Below are 23500 nucleotides of genomic sequence, written 5' to 3' on the forward strand. Positions count from 1 at the left end.
ACACATTGATTACACTATCACTCATATTTCATATGTCACAACGATTCATGCTATGATACTGGTAAAGTTGTCTCGCGCACCTACAGTGCTGGTCATAAAAAAAGCTCACAAGTGAAAAATAGCGAAACACAGTTTAGCCTTTTGTTAATCACCCTGTCATCTCAGATTTTGAAATTCTGCTTTACAGTGAAAGCAATACAAGCGTTTGTGTAAATTTATCGATAGCCTAACATAGGATTATGTACACTTAGCATCAGGAAGCTTGGTCACGAAAATCAGAAAAGCAATCAAATTAACCGTTTACCTTTGATGATCTTCGGCTGTTTTCACTCACGAGACTCCCAGTTAGACAGCAAATGTTCCTTTTGTTCCATAAAGATATTTTTTTATATCCAAATACCTCCGTTAGTTTGGTGCGTTATGCCCAGGAATCCACCGGAAATAGCGGTCATGACAGCGCAGACAAAAATTCCAAATTATATCCATAATGTTGACAGAAACATGGCAAACATTTTTTATAATCAATCCTCAAGGTGTTTTTCAAATATCTATTAGATAATATATCAACCAGGACAGTTGGCTTTTCACTAGTGTCACAGGCCGGCTCTTAGCCTGTGGCAAAAATGAGGGGACGCGAACAACAGGTATAGGTCAATTAAAAAAAAATCTTTATTGTAAACAAAACTATTAACTTTAAACTAAGAAAAGGGAATGAGGTGTGGAAGTATCATAATGTAAGGTGTATGTAAAGTGCATGGATGCGTGAATCTGTTTGTTTGAATGACTGAGTGAAAACTATTTATTTTTATTTTTAATTTATTTCACCTTTATTTAACCAGGTAGGCTAGTTGAGAACAAGTTCTCATTTGCAACTGCGACCTGGCCAAGATAAAGCATAGCAGTGTGAGCAGACATCACAGAGTTACACATGGAGTAAACAATTAACAAGTCAATAACACAGTAGGAAAAAAAAGGGGAGTCTATATACATTGTGTGCAAAAGGCATGAGGTAGGCGAATAATTACAATTTTGCCGATTAACACTGGAGTGATAAATGATCAGATGGTCATGTACAGGTAGAGATATTGGTGTGCAAAAGAGCAGAAAAGTAAATAAATAAAAACAGTATGGGGATGAGGTAGGTAAAAATGGGTGGGCTATTTGCCGATAGACTATGTACAGCTGCAGCGATCGGTTAGCTGCCCAGATAGCAGATGTTTGAAGTTGGTGAGGGAGATAAAAGTCTCCAACTTCAGCGATTTTTGCAATTCGTTCCAGTCACAGACAGCAGAGAACTGGAACTAAAGGCGGCCAAATTAGGTATTGGCTTTAGGGATGATCAGTGAGATACACCTGCTGGAGCGCGTGCTACGGATGGGTGTTGCCATCGTGACCAGTGAGCTGAGATAAGGCGGAGCTTTACCTAGCATGGACTTGTAGATAACCTGGAGCCAGTGGGTCTGGCGACGAATATGTAGCGAGGGCCAGCCGACTAGAGCGTACAAGTCGCAGTGGTGGGTGGTATAAGGTGCTTTAGTGACAAAACGGATGGCACTGTGATAAACTGCATCCAGTTTGCTGAGTAGAGTGTTGGAAGCAATTTTGTAGATGACATCGCCGAAGTCGAGGATCGGTAGGATAGTCAGTTTTACTAGGGTAAGTTTGGCGGCGTGAGTGAAGGAGGCTTTGTTGCGGAATAGAAAGCTGACTCTTGATTTGATTTTCGATTGGAGATGTTTGATATGAGTCTGGAAGGAGAGTTTACAGTCTAGCCAGACACCTAGGTACTTATAGATGTCCACATATTCAAGGTTGGAACCATCCAGGGTGGTGATGCTGGTCAGGCGTGCGGGTGCAGGCAGCGAACGGTTGAAAAGCATGCATTTGGTTTTACTAGCGTTTAAGAGCAGTTGGAGGCCACGGAAGGAGTGTTGTATGGCATTGAAGCTCGTTTGGAGGTTAGATAGCACAGTGTCCAAGGACGGGCCGGAAGTGTATAGAATGGTGTCGTCTGCGTAGAGGTGGATCAGGGAATCACCCGCAGCAAGAGCAACATCATTGATATATACAGAAAAAAGAGTCGGCCCGAGGATTGAACCCTGTGGCACCCCCACAGAGTCTTCCAGAGGACCGGACAGCATGCCCTCCGATTTGACACACTGAACTCTGTCTGCAAAGTCATTGGTGAACCAGGCAAGGCAGTCATCCGAAAAACCGAGGCTACTGAGTCTGCCGATAAGAATATGGTGATTGACCGAGTCGAAAGCCTTGGCAAGGTCGATGAAGACGGCTGCACAGTACTGTCTTTTATCGATGGCGGTTATGATATCGTTTAGTACCTTGAGCGTGGCTGAGGTGCACCCGTGACCGGCTCGGAAACCAGATTGCACAGCGGAGAAGGTACGGTGGGATTCGAGAGGGTCAGTGACCTGTTTGTTGACTTGGCTTTCGAAGACCTTAGATAGGCAGGGCAGGATGGATATAGGTCTGCAACAGTTTGGGTCCAGGGTGTCTCCCCCTTTGAAGAGGGGGATGACTGCGGCAGCTTTCCAGTCCTTGGGGATCTCAGACGATATGAAAGAGAGGTTGAACAGGCTGGTAATAGGGGTTGCGACAATGGCGGCGGATAGTTTCACAAATAGAGGGTTCATATTGTCAAGCCCAGCTGATTTGTACGGGTCCAGGTTTTGCAGCTCTTTCAGAACATCTGCTATCTGGATTTGGGTAAAGGAGAACCTGGAGAGGCTTGGGCGAGTAGCTGCGGAGGGGGCGGAGCTGTTGGCCGAGGTTGGAGTAGCCAGGCGGAAGGCATGGCCAGCCGTTGAGAAATGCTTGTTGAAGTTTTCGATAATCATGGATTTATCGGTGGTGACCGTGTTAGCTAGCCTCAGTGCAGTGGGCAGCTGGGAGGAGGTGCTCTTGTTCTCCATGGACTTCACAGTGTCCCAGAACTTTTTGGAGTTGGAGCTACAGGATGCAAACTTCTGCCTGAAGAAGCTGGCCTTAGCTTTCCTGACTTCCCTGAACAGTTGCATATCGCGGGGACTGTTCGATGCTATTGCAGTCCACCACAGGATGTTTTTGTGCTGGTCGAGGGCAGTCAGGTCTGGAGTGAACCAAGGGCTATATCTGTTCTTAGTTCTGCATTTTTTGAACGGAGCATGCTTATCTAAAATGGTGAGGAAGTTACTTTTAAAGAATGACCAGGCATCCTCAACTGACGGGATGAGGTCAATGTCCTTCCAGGATACCCGGGCCTGGTCGATTAGAAAGGCCTGCTCACAGAAGTGTTTTAGGGAGCGTTTGACAGTGATGAGGGGTGGTCGTTTGACTGCGGCTCCGTAGCGGATACAGGCAATGAGGCAGTGATCGCTGAGATCCTGGTTGAAGACAGCGGAGGTGTATTTGGAGGGCCAGTTGGTCAGGATGACGTCTATGAGGGCGCCCTTGTTTACAGATTTAGGGTTGTACCTGGTGGGTTCCTTGATGATTTGTGTGAGATTGAGGGCATCTAGCTTAGATTGTAGGACTGCCGGGGTGTTAAGCATATCCCAGTTTAGGTCACCTAACAGAACAAACTCTGAAGCTAGATGGGGGGCAATCAATTCACAAATGGTGTCCAGGGCACAGCTGGGTGCTGAGGGGGGTCGTTAGCAGGCGGCAACAGTGAGAGACTTATTTCTGGAGAGAGTAATTCAATTTAATTCAGTAATTTCAAGATTAGTAGTTCGAACTGTTTGGGTATGGACCTGGAAAGTATGAGATTACTTTGCAGGCTATCTCTGCAGTAGACTGCAACTCCTCCCCCTTTGGCAGTTCTATCTTGACGGAAGATGTTATAGTTGGGTATGGAAATCTCAGAATTTTTGGTGGCCTTCCTGAGCCAGGATTCAGACACGGCAAGGACATCAGGGTTAGCAGAGTGTGCTAAAGCATTGAGTAAAACAAACTTAGGGAGGAGGCTTCTGATGTTGACATGCATGAAACCAAGGCTTTTTCGATCACAGAAGTCAACAAATGAGGGTGCCTGTGGACATGCAGGGCCTGGGTTTACCTCCACATCACCCGCGGAACAGAGGAGGAGTAGTGTGAGGGTGCGGCTAAAGGCTATCAAAACTGGTTGCCTAGAGCGTTGGGGACAGAGAATGAAAGGAGCAGATTTCTGGGCATGGTAGAATATATTCAGGGCATAATGCGCAGACAGGGGTATGGTGGGGGGCGGGTACAGCGGAGGTAAGCCCAGGCACTGGGTGATGATGAGAGAGGTTGTATCTCTGGACATGCTGGTTGTAATGGATGAGGTCACCCCATGTGTGGGAGGTGGGACAAAGGAGGTATCAGGGGTATGAAGAGTGTAACTAGGGGCTCCATTGTAAACTAAAACATTGATAACTAACCTGAACAACAGTATACAAGGCATATTGACATTTGAGAGAGACATACAGTAATCACAGGTGTTGAATTGGGAGAGCTAGCTAAAACAGTAGCTAAAACAGTAGGTGAGACAACAACAGCTAATCAGCTAGCACAACAACAGCAGGTAAAATGGTGTTGGCTAGGCAGGGAGGGTCGGATTAACTACACACAGAGCCTGAGTGCGGCTGGGGCCGACAGATAAACATAAACAAGCAGAATGGAGTACCGTGATTAATGGACAGTCTAGCATGCATCAGCTATGTAGCCAAGTGATCAGTGTCCAGGGGGGCAGCGGTGGATGGGGCAGGGAAGCTGGACTGGCGAGTGTAGCTGGTTAGCTTCTGGAGGTTCTTGAGTGTGTTCTAAAAATGAAAAATAATGGCGATTCCGTATCACATTGGGTGAGTCAGGTTACCGGAAGGTATAAACAAATAAAAAATCGAAAAGAGATAGAAAGTAAATATGGGTCCAGTGAGTGTTGGGGACGCGGCGATTCAGACGGTTAGCAGGCCTGTGCTAACAAGCTAACAGTTAGTAGGCCAGGGCTAAACAAGGTAGCAGTTAGCGGACCGGGGCTAAACAAGCTAGCAGTTAGCAGGCCGAGTTAGCAAGCAAGGAGATAGCAAGGGCTAGAAAGTTAGCCTTTGGGGGACGTCGCAATGGGGTGAGTCTGTTTATTCCTCTTCATGCGGTGACATCGATAGACCGGTCGTGGGTCCGGATATTGTAGCCCAGGAGTATGCTTCGGTGGTTGCACAGGAGCTCTGGCGCTAGCTTCAAGCTAAGTGGGTGGAAACGCTAGCCAGGAGTAATCATCCGGGGTTGCGGTTAGCTAGATAGCTAGTTGTGAAGAATCCAGCTGAAAATGTTCCGTTTGCGGTGGGAATCCGGGGATAAAAAATAATAGGTCCGTTATGCTCTGGTTAGAGTTGCGTTGTTCGAACTGGCGAGAGCTTTCCGAGCTAAAGGTTAGCTGATGACCAGTTAGCTGAAGACCGCTAGCAATGGTTTGCTGACTGATAGCTGGTAGCTAGCTGGCTAGCTTCAGTTGAGGGGTTCCGGATCCAAAGTAGATAAAGTATATATAAATACCTTAGAAGAAAATAGCTACATTGGGTGAGGCGGGTTGCAGGAGAGTATTTAGAAGTTGAGGTTTAACAAAATGTTTTAAAAGATATGCGAAGAAAAATATGTTAAAAAAATATTTTAAAAACGATATATACAAGGGACACGACATGACAAGACGTTCGACTGCTACGCCATCTTGGAATCACAAAACTACAAAAGAACAAACAAAACAGGTTCATACCTGGAGGAGCGGAGTGAGTGAGAGAGAGAGAGAGAGAGAGGTGATTAGTGACAGTTTAAATACTCTGATCCCAGGTGACTCCAATCACTAACGACCCTCCTCTGCCTGCAGGAGGAACCGCCCCTGCAATGCAGAGGTGGAGCCATGACACCCCCCTCCTTAAAATGAGGGTCCCACCCTCAACCCAACATCCTCCAACATATTCAAAACAATTCAAATTTCCCCAAAAACAAAAAAAAAGGATAGCAGTCCCGGCTCCTAGTAGTAGCCCTGTGTCCCCCAACTGACTGTCCACCCCTCAAACTCGGCAGCCCTGGTACATGGGGAGCAATTTTTAGAGGAAAGAGGCGCAGACAGCCCGTAGGGTTCAGCAGAGAGAAGATACAAACTAGGTTAAAGGAGCACGGGATACTTGGCATTCAGGCCACAGAGTTCAATCTTGGTTTTATCAGACCAGAGAATCTTGTTTCTCAGGGTCTGAGAGTCCCTTAGGTGCCTTTTGGCAAACTCCTTCCTAGCGGGCTGTCATGTGCCTTTTACTGAGGAGTGGCTTCTGTCTAGCCACTCTACCATAAAGGTCTGATTGGTGGAGTGCTTCAGAAATGGTTGTCCTTCTGTAAGGTTCTCCCATCTCCAAAGAGGAACTCTGGAGCTCTGTGTGACCATTGGGTTCTTGGTCACCTCCCCAATTGCTCAGTTAGGCCGGGCGGCCAGCTCTAGGAAAAGTCTTGGTGGTTCCATACTTCTTCCATTTAAGAATGATGGAGGCCAGTCTGTTCTTTGGGACATTCAATGCTGCAGACATTTTTTGGTACTCTTCCCCAGATCTCTGCCTCGACATAATCCCGTCTCGGAACTCTATGGACAATTCCTTAGACATAATGGCTTAGTTTTTGCTCTGACATGCACTGTCAACTGTGGGACATTATATAGACAGGTGTTTGCCTTCTAAATCATGTCCAATCAATGGAATTTACCACATGTGGACTCTAATCAAGTTGTAGAAACATCTCAAGAATTATTCATGGCAATAGGATCCACTAGAGCTCAATTTTGAGTCTCATAGCAAAGGGTCTGAATACTTATGTAAATAAGGTATTTCTGTTTTATATGTTTAATACATTTGCAAACATTTCTAAAAACCTGTTTTCGGTATTGTGTGTAGATTTGATGAGGAAAATGTTTTATTTAATCCACTTTAGAATAAGGCTGTAACGTAACAAAATGTTGAAAAAGGGAAGGGGTCTGAATACTTTCTGAATGCACCGTATATTGCTGTATATAGTTAATACTTTTCACCAAAAGTCCTTGCAGCAAAATACACGTTCAAAACATGGGACATTTGCAGGCTATAATTTTGTAGAGCCAAATCTCACGTAAACACTGGCCAGCTATGTTAACAGCCTGTCACGAGAGACGAGCCTGTCACGAGAGACGAGCCTGTCACAAGAGACGAGCCTGTCACTAGAGACGAGCCTGTCACGAGAGACGAGCCTGTCACGAGAGACGAGCCTGTCACGAGAGACGAGCCTGTCACGAGAGACGAGCCTGTCACGAGAGACGAGCCTGTCACTAGAGACGAGCCTGTCACGAGAGACGAGCCTGTCACGAGAGACGAGCCTGTCACGAGAGACGAGCCTGTCACGAGAGACTGTGTCTGTGTTTGTGCGTGCATCTTTATAATCTTTGGATTATAGGTTAAACGAGTGCAAGACGTTGAGCAGCTTTCCGTGTCAGATGCTGTCCCAGTAACCCTCATATGCTTAATAGAATTAGCACTAGTGGATTGCACCTGAGGCCATGTATTAACCCCCCCCCCCCCCCCCCTCCCGTACTGTACAAAGTGTCCAATCAAAGCACACGATCTTTACTGCTGATTCACAATGCTTAATCGTCATGATACAGAATATGACTAGCTTACTGACTATGGAATAGCATTGTAATAGCAGTTTAGTAACGTCAGCTGCTCCAGCTCTTGGTACTTGTTCCTGGATTTGATTGGTGATAAATAACTTACTTATTGGGGAGGAAAATCAATGTGCTGGTGCGCTTGAATGTATAATAACTATAAGATCTTTGAGGCTTGTTATAAGGTGCTCTTTGGCTAGTCTATGACGTGATAAATTATTATATTCCAATATAATTCACTAATTCAGAATCTTGGAGAAAAATAAAGGGAATAATGACCACTACTTAGTAAATAAAAAAATGTAGAAAAATGTATTGTGGGACTTAATTTTTTTTCTCATCAAGGCACTCTTGTTTTTCTTCAAGATTGCCTTGATATGAAAATAAGCCTCATGATAATTATTTCAAAATGTTTTGTTTACTTAGTGGTGGACATTATCCCTTTTGTTTTTCTCCAAGATGCTTATTGAATTATTGGATTATATTGGAATTTAATCATTTATCCAGAGCGAAATGCCTAACACAATACATAACACAGGACGCATTCCAGATGGGCATTTAACCATATCACTCCTCAGCTTAAATTGTCTCCACCCAAGCTACCTAATAGTTTATCGGTGGCGTATATGTCTAAGACGTCATCAATGGGGCAGTCACATGTGTTTGTGAGACAAAGGTCCTGAGTCCCAGTCTAGATGTGAGCTGGTAAGGGAAGAAGATGTCCGTTAAACAAGCCCAGTGACCTCCTTCACATTATGCACAATGACCTCCTTCACATTATGCACAATGACCTCCTTCACATTATGCACAATGACCTCCTTCACATTATGCACAATGACCTCCTTCACATTATGCACAATGACCTCCTTCACATTATGCACAATGAACTCCTTCACATTATGCACAATGAACTCCTTCACATTATGCACAATGACCTCCTTCACATTATGCACAATGACCTCCTTCACATTATGCACAATGACCTCCTTCACATTATGCACAATGACCTCCTTCACATTATGCACAATGACCTCCTTCACATTATGCACAATGACCTCCTTCACATTATGCACAATGACCTCCTTCACATTATGCACAATGAACTCCTTCACATTATGTACAATGACCTCCTTCACATTATGCACAATGACCTCCTTCACATTATGCACAATGACCTCCTTCACATTATGCACAATGACCTCCTTCACATTATGCACAATGAACTCCTTCACATTATGCACAATGAACTCCTTCACATTATGCAAATGACCTCATTCACATTATGCAAACCTCCTATAACACATTCACAGATAGTAAGATGACCTCCTTCACATTATGTCACAATGACATTATGAGAACCATTCTAGCTAACTCTATAACACATTCACAGATAGTAAGATGACTACAAAGGTCCCCAGGCATTATGAGAACCATTCTACTAAAAACAATCTTCATAGTAATGACAGGTCTGTGATCTCACTACCCTCAAGGACCATCATTATAGTAATGACAGGTCTGTGATTTCTCCAACCTCAAGGACCATCATTATAGTAATGACAGGTCTGTGATTTCTCCAACCTCAAGGACCATCATTATAGTAATGACAGGTCTGTGATTTCTCCAACCTCAAGGACCATCATTATAGTAATGACAGGTCTGTGATTTCTCCAACCTCAAGGACCATCATTATAGTAATGACAGGTCTGTGATTTCTCCAACCTCAAGGACCATCATTATAGTAATGACAGGTCTGTGATTTTAGGATATTGTCCATATATCCAATATTGTCCTACAGTATATCCCATATTGTCTCTATATCCCATATTGTCTCTATATCCCATATTGTCTCTATATCCCATATTGTCCCTATATCCCATATTGTCTCTATATCCCATATTGTCTCTATATCCCATATTGTCTCTATATCCCATATTGTCTCTATATCCCATATTGTCTCTATATCCCATATTGTCTCTATATCCCATATTGTCTCTATATCCCATATTGTCTCTATATCCCATATTGTCCCTATATCCCATATTGTCCCTATATCCCATATTGTCTCTATATCCCATATTGTCTCTATATCCCATATTGTCTCTATATCCCATATTGTCCCTATATCCCATATTGTCTCTATATCCCATATTGTCCCTATATTCCATATTGTTCCTATATCCCATATTGTCCCTATATCCCATGTTGTCCCATATCCCATATTGTCCCTATATCCCATATTGTCTCTATATCCCATATTGTCCCTATATCCCATATTGTCCCTATATCCCATATTGTCTCTATATCCCATATTGTCTCTATATCCCATATTGTCTCTATATCCCATATTGTCTCTATATCCCATATTGTCCCATATCCCATATTGTCCCTATATCCCATATTGTCTCTATATCCCATATTGTCTCTATATCCCATATTGTCTCTATATCCCATATTGTCTCTATATCCCATATTGTCTCTATATCCCATATTGTCCCTATATCCCATATTGTCCCTATATCCCATATTGTCTCTATATCCCATATTGTCCCTATATCCCATATTGTCTCTATATCCCATATTGTCTCTATATCCCATATTGTCTCTATATCCCATATTGTCTCTATATCCCATATTGTCTCTATATCCCATATTGTCTCTATATCCCATATTGTCTCTATATCCCATATTGTCCTATATCCCATATTGTCTATCATATATCCCATATTGTCTCTATATCCCATATTGTCCTATATCCCATATTGTCCCTATATCCCATATTGTCCCTATATCCCATATTGTCCCATATCCCATATTGTCTCTATATCCCATATTGTCCTATATCCCATATTGTCTCTATATCCCATATTGTCCCATATCCCATATTGTCTCTATATCCCATATTGTCTCTATATTCCATATTGTCTCTATATCCCATATTGTCTCTATATCCCATATTGTCTCTATATCCCATATTGTCTCTATATCCCATATTGTCTCTATATCCCTCTATATCCCATATTGTCTATATCTATATCCCATATTGTCTCTATATCCCATATTGTCTCTATATCCCATATTGTCTCTATATCCCATATTGTCCCTATATTGTCCCATATCTATATCCCATATTGTCTATATCCCATATTGTCTCTATATCCCATATTGTCTCTATATCCCATATTGTCTCTATATCCCATATTGTCCCTATATCCCATATCCCATATTGTCTCTATATCCCATATTGTCTCTATATCCCATATTGTCTCTATATCCCATATTGTCTCTATATCCCATATTGTCTCTATATCCCATATTGTCTCTATATCCCATATTGTCTCTATATCCCATATTGTCTCTATATCCCATATTGTCTCTATATCCCATATTGTCTCTATATCCCATATTGTCTATATCATATTGTCCATATCCCATATTGTCTCTATATCCCATATTGTCTCTATATCCCATATTGTCTCTATATCCCATATTGTCTCTATATCCCATATTGTCTCTATATCCCTATATCCCATATTGTCTATATCTATATCCCATATTGTCCCATATTGTATATCCCATATTGTCTCTATATATCCTATATCCCATATTGTCTCTATATCCCATATTGTCTCTATATCCCATATTGTCCCTATATCCCATATTGTCTCTATATCCCATATTGTCTCTATATCCCATATTGTCTCTATATCCCATATTGTCCCTATATCCCATATTGTCCCTATATCCCATATTGTCTCTATATCCCATATTGTCTCTATATCCCATATCCCTATATCCCATATCCCATATTGTCTCTATATCCCATATTGTCTCTATATCCCATATTGTCTCCATATTGTCCTATTCATATTGTCTATATCCCATATTGTCTCTATATCCCATATTGTCTCTATATCCCATATTGTCTCTATATCCCATATTGTCTCTATATCCCATATTGTCTCTATATCCCATATTGTCTCTATATCCCATATTGTCCCTATATCCCATATTGTCTCTATATCCCATATTGTCTCTATATCCCATCCCTATATCCCATATTGTCTCTATATCCCATATTGTCTCTATATCCCATATTGTCTCTATATCCCATATTGTCCATATTGTCTCTATATCCCATATTGTCTATATCCTATATCATATTGTCTCTATATCCCATATTGTCCCTATATCCCATATTGTCTCTATATCCCATATTGTCTATATCCTATATCCCATATTGTCTCTATATCCCATATTGTCCCTATATCCCATATTGTCTCTATATCCCTATATCCCATATTGTCTCTATATCCCATATTGTCTCTATATCCCATATTGTCCCTATATCCCATATTGTCCCTCTATATATCCCATATTGTCTCTATATATCCCATATTGTCTCTATATCCATATTGTCCCTATATCCCATATTGTCTCTATATCCCATATTGTCTCTATATCATATTGTCTCTATATCCCATATTGTCCCATATTGTCTCTATATCCCATATTGTCTCTATATCCCATATTGTCTCTATATCCCATATTGTCTCTATATCCCATATTGTATATCCCATATTGTCTCTATATCCCATATTGTCCCATATTGTCTCTATATCCCATATTGTCTCTATATCATATTGTCTCTATATCCCATATTGTCTCTATATCCCATATTGTCCCATATCCCATATTGTCTCTATATCCCATATTGTCCCATATCCCATATTGTCTCTATATCCCATATTGTCTCTATATCCCATATTGTCTCTATATCCCATATTGTCTCTATATCCCATATTGTCTCTATATCCCATATTGTCCATATTGTCTCTATATCCCATATTGTCTCTATATCCCATATTGTCTCTATATCCCATATTGTCTATATCTATATTGTCCCTATATCCCATTGTCTCTATATCCCATATTGTCTATATCTATATCCCATATTGTCTCTATATCCCATATTGTCTCTATATCCCATATTGTCTCTATATCCCATATTGTCTCTATATCCCATATTGTCTCTATATCCCATATTGTCTCTATATCCCATATTGTCTCTATATCCCATATTGTCTCTATATCCCATATTGTCTCTATATCCCATATTGTCTCTATATCCCATATTGTCCCTATATCATATTGTCTCTATATCCCATATTGTCTCTATATCCCATATTGTCCCTATATCCCATATTGTCTCTATATCCCATATTGTCTCTATATCCCATATTGTCTCTATATCCCATATTGTCTATATCCCTCTATATCCCATATTGTCTCTATATCCCTATATATTGTCTCTATATCCCATATTGTCTCTATATCCCATATTGTCTCTATATCCCATATTGTCTCTATATCCCATATTGTCTCTATATCCCATATTATATCATATTGTTCTCTATATCCCATATTGTCTCTATATCCCATATTGTCCTCTATATCTCTATATCCCATATTGTCCCTATATCCCATATTGTCTCTATATCCCATATTGTCTCTATATCCCATATTGTCCCTATATCCCATATTGTCTCTATATCCCATATTGTCTCTATATCCCATATTGTCCCTATATCCCATATTGTCTCTATATCCCATATTGTCTCTATATCCCATATTCCCAGCTTTATTATTACATTTCCTGGATCTGAAAGTCCTCACTAATCTCAGAAAATATATGTTGGTTTGTTATGTAAGTGAGAGAAAGTAGAACAGGGGATTAGTTGTTTCCAAGTCCATGGAAAATCATCTGTTACATTGATTTAATCTCCAGGTGTAATTGTGTGACCCAGCAATCGCCTTTTGTCCAGATCAGATAAGCCATGTGCCAAAACCTCTAAAAGAGAACATGTTGGCTCCCTGTTGTTGCTGCACAAGAGAGAGTTGTATTTGTAACCATGGAGAGCCTTCTCTTGGTACCAAGGTGACCACTTCTCTTCTTTTGTTTTGCTGCTGGACATGAAAAAAACAAAGATGTTCCATCAAAGTGGAGCAGCTTTACAGTCCAGTAACTCTTCTGGTGAAAGAGAGGCAAATAATACTCTGTGGGCAATATCAACTCCTTCTATCTTATTCAGAGAGGCTGAATGACGTGATGAATAAGGCTAAGTCTGTTTACCAGTGAGTTTTAAAGTGCAGTGGCAATGGTCAATCATTCTCTATAAGGCGTCTTTCATTACTGTCCTCAACTGCCGTTTGTAGAGTTAACTGGGGATGACAAGTTAAGATGGAATTGACTCCAACATACACTGTGTACTAAGCATCCTATGTGATGGCACAGAAAAATTTCAATGTCAGTTGCACATATGTAGTGTATTGGCTTGGACACTCTACACTGGGCCATGACCCTATGCCTTAGGGTCACAGTACTGCATCACTAGACTGTCTACCTGCGTTCTAAAAAGAGATTAAAGGTTTCTGAGTAGGAGGCTATTTTGAGGAGTCTTCAGGCAGAGGGCCATTGAAAGAGTTTTAGTGGGTCAAAATGTCATCAGAGATTTGTCTGAGGACAAAGAGCTCTAATGGAATGTTGGCAGAGTTCCAGTGTTCCCTGAAGTGTTCTATTTGCAGCAAACATGTTACTTAGTTACAATTTCAGTTGAACATTCCAAAATGTCACGGTTAAACGTCAAACAGCCAACATCAGTTGGACTGCTAGTGGTAAGGACCGGCGGTAAGGACCGCTAGCCAACATCAGTTGGACTGCTAGTGGTAAGGACCGGCGGTAAGGACCGCTAGCCAACATCAGTTGGACTGCTAGTGGTAAGGACCGGCGGTAAGGACCGCTAGCCAACATCAGTTGGACTGCTAGTGGTAAGGACCGGCGGTAAGGACCGCTAGCCAACATCAGTTGGACTGCTAGCGGTAAGGACCGGCGGTAAGGACCGCTAGCCAACATCAGACTGATTTTGAGGGGATCAAATAAAACTAATTTCATGTGTCTGCACGCCAAAAGATCTCTCATAAATCTTACTTCATTTTCATTTTCTTTTCGTTATTATTTTCACTGCATCTGGGATAGCGTACACAGACGTTTTGGCTCTGCAGCCTTCTTCAGTGTGTAGGTACAATTTTATTTGAGTTGAGAACCACATTTGCAGGGAACACAAGTGAGCAACTGATGAGTAGCAGGTGCTTCTAATCAGGGTTGCCACTCATCTTCCAATCAGTGATGTAGCTTTTCTGGCCTACCTGTATACACATTACTGTCAGAAAGAAATACAGAATTATAGGGTATTGGAGTGGGCACGATGGGCAATTGAGGGCATCAGGCGTGACCATTCAGTTGAAGAATGCTCATGTTTCTTGCTGTGGAAATCTCTGGCAGACATGAAAGCAGGCTAGCAGATATGATGACGATGATCGATGGCTGGAGACTGAAACAGTTGCAGTAGCCTAAGCAACTATTGGAAAGGTTACCCAATCTCCGAAAAGTTCACCCAGTCTCTCTAGGAAATTGTGGAACTTCCCTACCGCAAAGAATTCGAATAAACAATTAAACAAAATAAATAGGTGAGTGCTTTTATTTGTCCTGTTTCACACGTTTACACATGTCTCATGGAACACCATGACAGACTGACCAGGTGAATCCAGGTGAAATCTATGATCCCTTATTGATGTCACTTTTTAAATCCACTTCAATCAGTGTAGATGAAGGGGAGGATTTTTAAGCCTTAAGACAATTGAGACATGGATTGTGCATGTGCCATTCAGAGGGGAATGGACAAGACAAAACATATGTGTCTTTTGAATGGGGTATGGTAGTAGGTGCCAGGCGCACCGGTTTGAGTGTGTCAAGATCTGCCACGCTGTTGGGTTTTTAACACTGAACAGTTTCCCATTTGTATCAAGAATGGTCCACCACACAAAGGACATCCAGCCAATCTGACACAACAGTGGGAAGGATTAGAGTCAAAAGCATCCCTGTGGAACGCTTTCAACACCTTGTAGAGTCCATGCTCTGACGAATTGAGGCTGTTCTGAGCGCAAAAGGGGGTGCAACTCAATATTAGGAAGGTGTTCCTAATGTTTTGTATAGCACAGGGTCAAGGAGCTAGTTCTGTTCCTGTGACAGTTGTCTGGGATGTTCTGCCGTCTCAGACATTAAGTCCCTGCATAGTTCATCATTTTAACCTACTTAACCATGCAAACCTCATGTGAGCGCCTCCCTCCGGACCACAGTCAAGCGGAGTTACTCATATATACAGTAGCAATACAGTACACTGGTGTCTGGTAGAGCTATGCTTTTTGAATGAAATCCAACTGTTCCAAGGTTCAACTCAACCAACCATTGGCTTTGTGGCCAATGAGTAGACATATTTATAAATCAGTCATAACGCACAGTAATATTCAGACACAGGATTTTTTTTACAGTGTAACTGTTGTCTTTACTAATTGGTCTGTTGAGTCAGGTGGTCAGTTGATCAGTTGACCAAAAAGACATGGAGAGCCCATAGCACACGGCGGAGGGGAGGGCATGAACAGGTTCACTTGAAAAGGATTCCCCTTTCAGGGTAGCGGGTTATTGTGCATCCCTGTGGTTGGCTGAACACTAGCTGTAGGTCGCTGTCACTCATAAGGTGTTACAGGGTGACCAGATAGAGAGACCATATTTCCCTCAGATTACACAGACCCACAAAGAATTTGAAAACAATTACAATTTTGATAAACTCCCATATCTATTGGGTGAAATACCACAGTGTGCCATCACAGCAGCAAGATGTGTGACCTCTTGCCACAAGAAAAGGGCAACTATCAAGGCACAAGGCGAGACCCAAATAAAGACACAGGAGGCAGATGGTTGGAGTCTTAAAATGTTTATTAATCCAAAGGGTTAGGCAAGAGAATGGTCGTGGACAGGCAAAAGGTCAAAACCAGATCAGAGTCCAGGAGGTACAGAGTGGCAGACAGGCTCGTGGTCAAGGCAGGCAGGCTCGTGGTCAAGGCAGGCAGAATGGTCAGACAGGCAGGTACAGAGTCCAGGAGGTACAGAGTGGCAGACAGGCTCGTGGTCAAGGCAGACAGGCTCGTGGTCAAGGCAGGCAGAATGGTCAGGCAGGTGGGTACAAAGTCCAGAAACAGGCAAAGGTCAAAACTGGGAGGACTAGAAAAAGGAGAATTGCAAAAAGCAGGAGAAGGGAAAAATGCTGGTTGACTTGGAAACATACAAGACGAACTGGCACAGGGAGACAGGAAACACAGGGATAAATACACTGGGGAAAACAAGCCACACCTGGAGGGGGTGGAGACAATCACAGGAACAGGTGAAACAGATCCGGGCGTGACAGCAACCAGTGAAGAACAAACACCATTGTAAATACAACACCATGTTTATGTTTATTTATTTTCCCTTTTGTACTTTAACTATTTGCACATCGTTACAACACTGTATATAGACATAATATGACATATGAAATGTCTTTATTCTTTTGGAACCTTTGTGAGTGTAATGTTTACCGTTCTTTTTTTAATTGTTTATTTAACTTTTGTTTATTATCTATTATGTAAACATATGTTTCCCAGGCGAGTAAAGCCCTTTGAATGAATTGAGAGAATGAGAGACAGCCGATCCTTTCTTATCCTCCAGCTCCCGAGGGCAGCCCAAGCTGTGAGGCTGCAGCTTGGGAAGGAGGGGGAGAAGGAAGGGGCAGCTTGGGAAGGAGGGGGAAAAGGAAGGGGCAGCTTGGGAAGGAGGGGGAGAAGGAAGGGCAGCTTGGGAAGGAGGGGAGAAGGAAGGGGCAGGAAGGAGGGGAAGGAGGGGGGAAAAGGAAGGGGCAGCTTGGGAAGGAGGGGAGAAGGAAGGGGCAGCTTGGGAAGGAGGGAGAAGGAAGGAAGGGTCCAGCTTGGGAAGGAGGGGGAAAAGGAAGGGGCAGCTTGGGAAGGAGGGGGAAAAGGAAGGGGCAGCTTGGGAAGGAGGGGGAAAAGGAAGGGGCAGCTTGGGAAGGAGGGGGAGAAGGAAGTGGCACAGGCTTGGGAAGGAAGGGGGGGAAAAGGAAGGGGCAGCTTGGGAAGGATGGGGGAGAAGGAAGGGGCAGCTTGGGAAGGAGGGGGAGAAGGAAGGGGCAGCTTGGGAAGGAGGGGGAGAAGGAAGGGGCAGCTTGGGAAGGAGGGGGGAAGGAAGGGGCAGCTTGGGAAGGAGGGGTCAAGGAAGGGGCAGCTTGGGAAGGAGTAGGGGGAGGAAAGGAAGGGGCAGCTTGGGAAGGAAGGGGAAAAGGAAGGGCAGCTTGGGAAGGAGGGGGAAAAGGAAGGGGCAGCTTGGGAAGGAGGGGGAAAAGGAAGGGGCAGCTTGGGAAGGAGGGGGAAAAGGAAGGGGCAGCTTGGGAAGGAGGGGGAGAAGGAAGGGGCAGCTTGGGAAGGAGGGGGAAAAGGAAGGGTCAGCTTGGGAAGGAGGGACAAGGAAGAAGGAAGGGGGAGAAGCTTGGGAAGGAGGGGAAAAGGAAGGGGCAGCTTGGGAAGGAGGGAGAAGGAAGGGCAGCTTGGGAAGGCTGAAGAAGGAAGGGCAGCTTGGGAAGGAGGGAGAAGGAAGGGGCAGCTTCAGGAAGGAGGGGGAGAAGAAGGGGGCAATTTTGGGAAGGAGGGGAAAAGGAAGGGGCAGCTTGGGAAGGAGGGAGCTATACAAGGAAGGGCAGCTTGGGAAGGAGGGGGGAAGGAAGGGGCAGCTTGGGAAGGAGTCTTAAAAGGAAGGGGCAGCTTGGGAAGGAGGGGGAAGGAAGGGGCAGCTTGAGGAAGGAGGGGGAAGGAAGGGGCAGCTTGGGAAGGAGGGGGAGAAGGAAGGCAGGCAGCTTGGGAAGGAGGGAAGGAGGAGGAAGGGGCAGCTTGGGAAGGAGGAAAAGGAAGGGCAGCTTGGGAAGGAGGGGGAAAGGAAGGGGCAGCTTGGGAAGGAGGGGAGAAGGAAGGGGCAGCTTGGGAAGGAGGGGGAAAAGGAAGGGCAGCTTGGGAAGGGGGAGAAAGGAAGGGGCAGCTTGGGAAGGAGGGGAAAAGGAAGGGGAGCTTGGGAAGGAGGGGGGAGAAGGAAGGGGCAGCTTGGGAAGGAGGGGACGAAGGAAGGGCAGCTTGGGAAGGGCTTGGGAAGGAGGGGAGAAGGAAGGGGCAGCTTGGAAGGAGGGGACAAAAGGAAGGGGCAGCTTGGGAAGGAGGGGAAAAGGAAGGGGCAGCATTAGGAAGGAGGGGGAGAAGGAAGGGGCAGCAGGAAGGAGGGGAAGGAAGGGGCAGCTTGGGAAGGAGGGGGAGAAGGAAGGGGCAGCTTGGGAAGGGGAAGGAGGGGAAGAAGGAAGGGGGCAGCTTGGGAAGGAGGGGGAGAAGGAAGGGGCAGCTTGGGAAGGAGGGGAAAGGAAGGGGCAGCTTGGGAAGGAGGGGGAGAAGGAAGGGGCAGCTTGGGAAGGAGGGGGAGAAGGAAGGGGCAGCTTGGGAAGGAGGGGGAAAAAGGAAGGGGCAGCTTGGGAAGGAGGGGAGAAGGAAGGGGCAGCTTGGGAAGGAGGGGGAGAAGGAAGGGGCAGCTTGGGAAGGAGGGGGAAAAGGAAGGGGCAGCTTGGGAAGGAGGGGAAGGAAGGGGCAGCTTGGGAAGGGAGGGGGAAGGAAGGGGCAGTTTGGGAAGGGGGGAGAAGGAAGGGGCAGCTTGGGAAGGAGGGGGAAAGGAAGGGGCAGCAGGAAGGAGGGGGAAAAGGAAGGGGCAGCTTGGGAAGGAGGGGGAGAAGGAAGGGGCAGCTTGGGAAGGAGGGGGAGAAGGAAGGGGCAAGGAAGGAGGGGAGAAAGGAAGGGGCAGCTTGGGAAGGAGGGGGAAAAGGAAGGGGCAGCTTGGGAAGGAGGGGAAAAGGAAGGGGCAGCTTGGGAAGGAGGGGGAAAAGGAAGGGGCAGCTTGGGAAGGAGGGGAAAAGGAAGGGGCAGCTTGGGAAGGAGGGGAAAGGAAGGGCAGCTTGGGAAGGAGGGGAGAAGGAAGGGGCAGCTTGGGAAGGAGGGGAAAAGGAAGGGGCAGCTTGGGAAGGAGGGGGAAAAGGAAGGGGCAGCTTGGGAAGGAGGGGGAAAAGGAAGGGGCAGCTTGGGAAGGAGGGGAAAAGGGCAGCTTGGGAAGGAGGGGGAAGGAAGGGGCAGCTTGGGAAGGAGGGGAAAAGGAAGGGGCAGCTTGGGAAGGAGGGGAAAAGGAAGGGCAGCTTGGGAAGGAGGGGGAAAAGGAAGGGGCAGCTTGGGAAGGAGGGGAGAAGGAAGGGGCAGCTTGGGAAGGAGGGGGGAGAAGGAAGGGGCAGCTTGGGAAGGAGGGAGAAGGAAGGGGAAGCTTGGGAAGGAGGGGGAGAAGGAAGGGGCAGCTTGGGAAGGAGGGGGAGAAGGAAGGGGCAGCTTGGGAAGGGAGGAAGGAGGAGAAGGAAGGGGCAGCTTGGGAAGGAGGGGGGAAGGAAGGGGCAGAGGAAGGAGGGGGGAGAAGGGCAGCTTGGGAAGGAGGGGAGAAGGAAGGGGCAGCTTTGGGAAGGAGGGGAGAAGGAAAGGAAGGAGGGGGAGAAGGAAGGGGCAGCTTGGGAAGGAGGGGGAAAAGGAAGGAAGGAAGGGCAGCTTGGGAAGGAGGGGGAGAAGGGCAGCTTGGGAAGGAGGGGGGAAAAAGGAAGGGGCAGCTTGGGAAGGAGGGGAGAAGGAAGGGCAAGGAAGGGGCAGGAAGGAAGGGGCAGCTTGGGAAGGGGAAGGGGGAGGAAGGAGGGGGAAGGAAGGGCAGCTTGGGAAGGAGGGGGAGAAGGAAGGAGGGGGAAGGAAGGGGCAGCTTGGGAAGGAGGGGAGAAGGAAGGGGCAGCTTGGGAAGGAGGGGGAGAAGGAAGGGGCAGCTTGGGAAGGAGGGGAGAAGGAAGGGGCTTGGGAAGGAGGGGGGAAAAGGAAGCTTAAGGAAGGAGGGGGAGAAGGAAGGGGCAGCTTGGGAAGGAGGGGAGAAGGAAGGGGCAGCTTGGGAAGGAGGGGAGAAGGAAGGGGGCAGCTTGGGAAGGAGGGGAGAAGGAAGGGGCAGCTTAGGAAGGAGGGGGAAGGAAGGGGCAGCTTGGGAAGGAGGGGGAAAAGGAAGGGGCAGCTTGGGAAGGAGGAAAAGGGGGAAGTTTGGGAAGGAGGGGGGGCAGCTTGGGAAGGAGGGGGAAAAGGAAGGGGCAGCTTGGGGAAGGAGGGGAGAAGGAAGGGGCAGCTTGGGAAGGAGGGGAGAAGGAAGGGGCAGCTTGGGAAGGAGGGGAGAAGGAAGGGGCAGCTTGGGAAGGAGGGAAGGAGAAGGAAGGGGCAGCTTGGGAAGGAGGGGGAAAAGGAAGGGGCAGCTTGGGAAGGAGGAAGGGGAGAAGGAAAAGGAAGGGCAGCTTGGGAAGGAGGGGGAGAAGGAAGGGGCAGCTTGGGAAGGAGGGGGAGAAGGAAGGGGCAGCTTGGGAAGGAGGAGGAAGGGGCAGCAGGAAGGAAGGAGGGGGAAAAGGAAGGGGCAGCTTGGGAAGGAGGGGGAAAAGGAAGGGGCAGCTTGGGAAGGAGGGGGAGAAGGAAGGGGTTGCTTGGTGATGGATGTGGGCGGGGGCAAAAAGCACCAGCCTCTGAGCGGATCAGGGGTTTGAGCAGTGACGTATACTCTTGAAATGGTTCTTCGGCTGTCCCATATGAAAACCCTTTGAAGAACCCTTTTTGGTTGCAGGTAGAACCCTTTTGAGTTCCATTTAGAACACTTTAAACAGATGGTTCTACATAGAACCCCAAATAATTCTACCTGAAACCAAAAAGCGCTATATTTGGAACAAAAAAGGTTTATTCTATGGGGACAGCCGAACAACCCTTTGGAAGCCTTTTATCTAAGTGTGTAGCTCTGGGGATAGGACGGGGGCTGGGGCTGGGGATAGAGGCCGGGGCAGGGGCTGGGATAGAGGCAGGGGTTGGGGGCAGGGGCTGGGGATAGAGACGGGGGCAGGGGCTGGGGATAGAGGCCGGGGGGCTGGGGATAGAGACCGGGGGCAGGGGCTGGGGATAGAGGCCGGGGGCTGGGGGGGCGGGGCAGGGGCTGGGGAGAGGCCGGGGGCTGGGGATAGAGACCGGGGGCAGGGCTGGGGGGGCTGGGGATAGAGGCGGGGCTGGGGATAGAGGCCGGGGCTGGGGCTTGGGATAGAGGCCAGGGACAGGGGCTGGGGAGAGGCCGGGGACAGGGGCTGGGGATAGAGGCCGGGGCTGGGTATAGAGGCCGGGGGCAGGGGCTGGGGTTAGAGGCCGGAGTCAGGGGCTGGGGTTAGAGGCGGAGTCAGGGGCTGGGGTTAGAGGAGGAGAGGCAGGTGACTTGCTTCAGCCACAGATCAAAATCTCATTATCCCCAATGACTGATGACATAGGGACCGGTGGGAGTTGATTGGAGCAAATCTCTTGTCTTTCTTGATGTCCGTTTTAAGCTGTTAAGCTTTTTTGGTGCAGTATTTGTCTTTAGAGTATAGTTCTAAAAAGGTTGATATCTAGGGCTCAAATGCTCACACTTTACTGGGCTTTGTCGGAACACGTGTCACCATGTTCTGACTGCTGTGTCACCAGATGACCCTCCAAACAGCCTCAAACAACCCCCAACAGTCCACCACCAACTGAAACAGTAAACTAGGAACACTGAAATCACCTCAGAATCACAAAACCTGTCCTTAAAGTGAAAGTTTAGGAAATTAGAATGAGCACCTTTGAGTAATATTACAAATACATTTACTTTGCTTTTATTTACCGTTTTATATTTACTTACCGCTGATAACCAGACAGCCAAATTAAATAATTAGCCCCTCGGCGCTAACATTGGACAATGATGGCTTTGTGGCTGGCCGGTCCTACATGACTAAGTGAGCTCTGTGGTCTTTTCCAAGGGGCTTCTATAACTGAATAAATGTACACTAGTCTTGATTAGTAGAATAAGCTACTACTCTCTAGCTCTATTTAACTCCCAGTCTGCCATCATGAATAGTCTTGAGATGAGAGGCACTGGCTTGGGCTTGTCAGACTTGACCCAGGGAATTATACACAGGCACAGGAACACACACACCCACACACACACAGGTCCATCTGTCCCCAGGGGGATTTGAATCAGGGTGTGAACCTAGATGTTCACAGTAGGCCCACAGTCAGATGTGTAACTGTAGCTTGTGTGTGTGTGTGTGCGTGCGTGTGTGTTGGCAGATCGTTGGAGAACAGCTGTGTGATGCTGTGGCTGCTGGTCCTTGTCCTGCCCGGGGTAGCATGCAGTGCCCTGACCCAGAACCTTCTACAGCCAGACAATGACCACAGAGACGGTGAGTCACACAGCCCACTACACCCTGACCTCAAAGTCCACTAGATAGACTGTCTCTGTGGGTGCCTCTGTGTATCTCTGTGGGTGCCTCTGTGTATCTCTGGGTGCCTCTGTGTATCTCTGTGGGTGTCTCTGTGTATCTCTGTGGGTGTCTCTGTGTACCTCTTTTTTCCAAGATGGCATAGCAGTTCAGACGTCTTTTGTCCTCGTCTTGTCGTGTCGTGTATATATATATATTTACAACTTTTTTTTTCACATACATTTTATTTTTATTTTCCATCAACTCATCTTCAATACACTCTCCTGCAACCTGCCTCACCAATTGATATGTATAAATACGTATTATTTACCTCAAATCTGCAATCAAATCTGCAATCCTCCAAGAAGCTAGCCAGAAACTCCAAGAAGCTAATCAGAAGCTAGTTAGCTTCTTTACTGGCAACTCGTTCGTATTCAGCTAACCACGGTTTGTGGTCATTAGCTATCCTTTAACTCGAAAATCTATCGCCAGTTTTGTACGGCGCAGCGGCTCGGAACGGAACATACCGGACCCGATTTTTCTCTCCATGTCCCTGGATTTCAACTGCTCTCTGGACATTCACTCCCCGGATCTC

At 46.2% G+C, this 23500-nt stretch overlaps 1 protein-coding gene across 1 annotated transcript in view; it reads left to right on the forward strand.

The window, feature by feature from the left end:
- LOC115127219 (uncharacterized) overlaps nucleotides 1-23500 on the forward strand; it is a 93545-nt gene that overhangs the window by 11449 nt on the left and 58596 nt on the right. Inside the window, exon 2 of the mRNA XM_065023646.1 lies at nucleotides 22775-22887. Coding sequence (XP_064879718.1) covers nucleotides 22775-22887 — 113 coding nt within the window. The remainder of the gene's footprint in view (nucleotides 1-22774; nucleotides 22888-23500) is intronic.

Source organism: Oncorhynchus nerka, linkage group LG2, assembly GCF_034236695.1.
Source record: "Oncorhynchus nerka isolate Pitt River linkage group LG2, Oner_Uvic_2.0, whole genome shotgun sequence".
NCBI classification, from domain to species: domain Eukaryota; kingdom Metazoa; phylum Chordata; class Actinopteri; order Salmoniformes; family Salmonidae; genus Oncorhynchus; species Oncorhynchus nerka.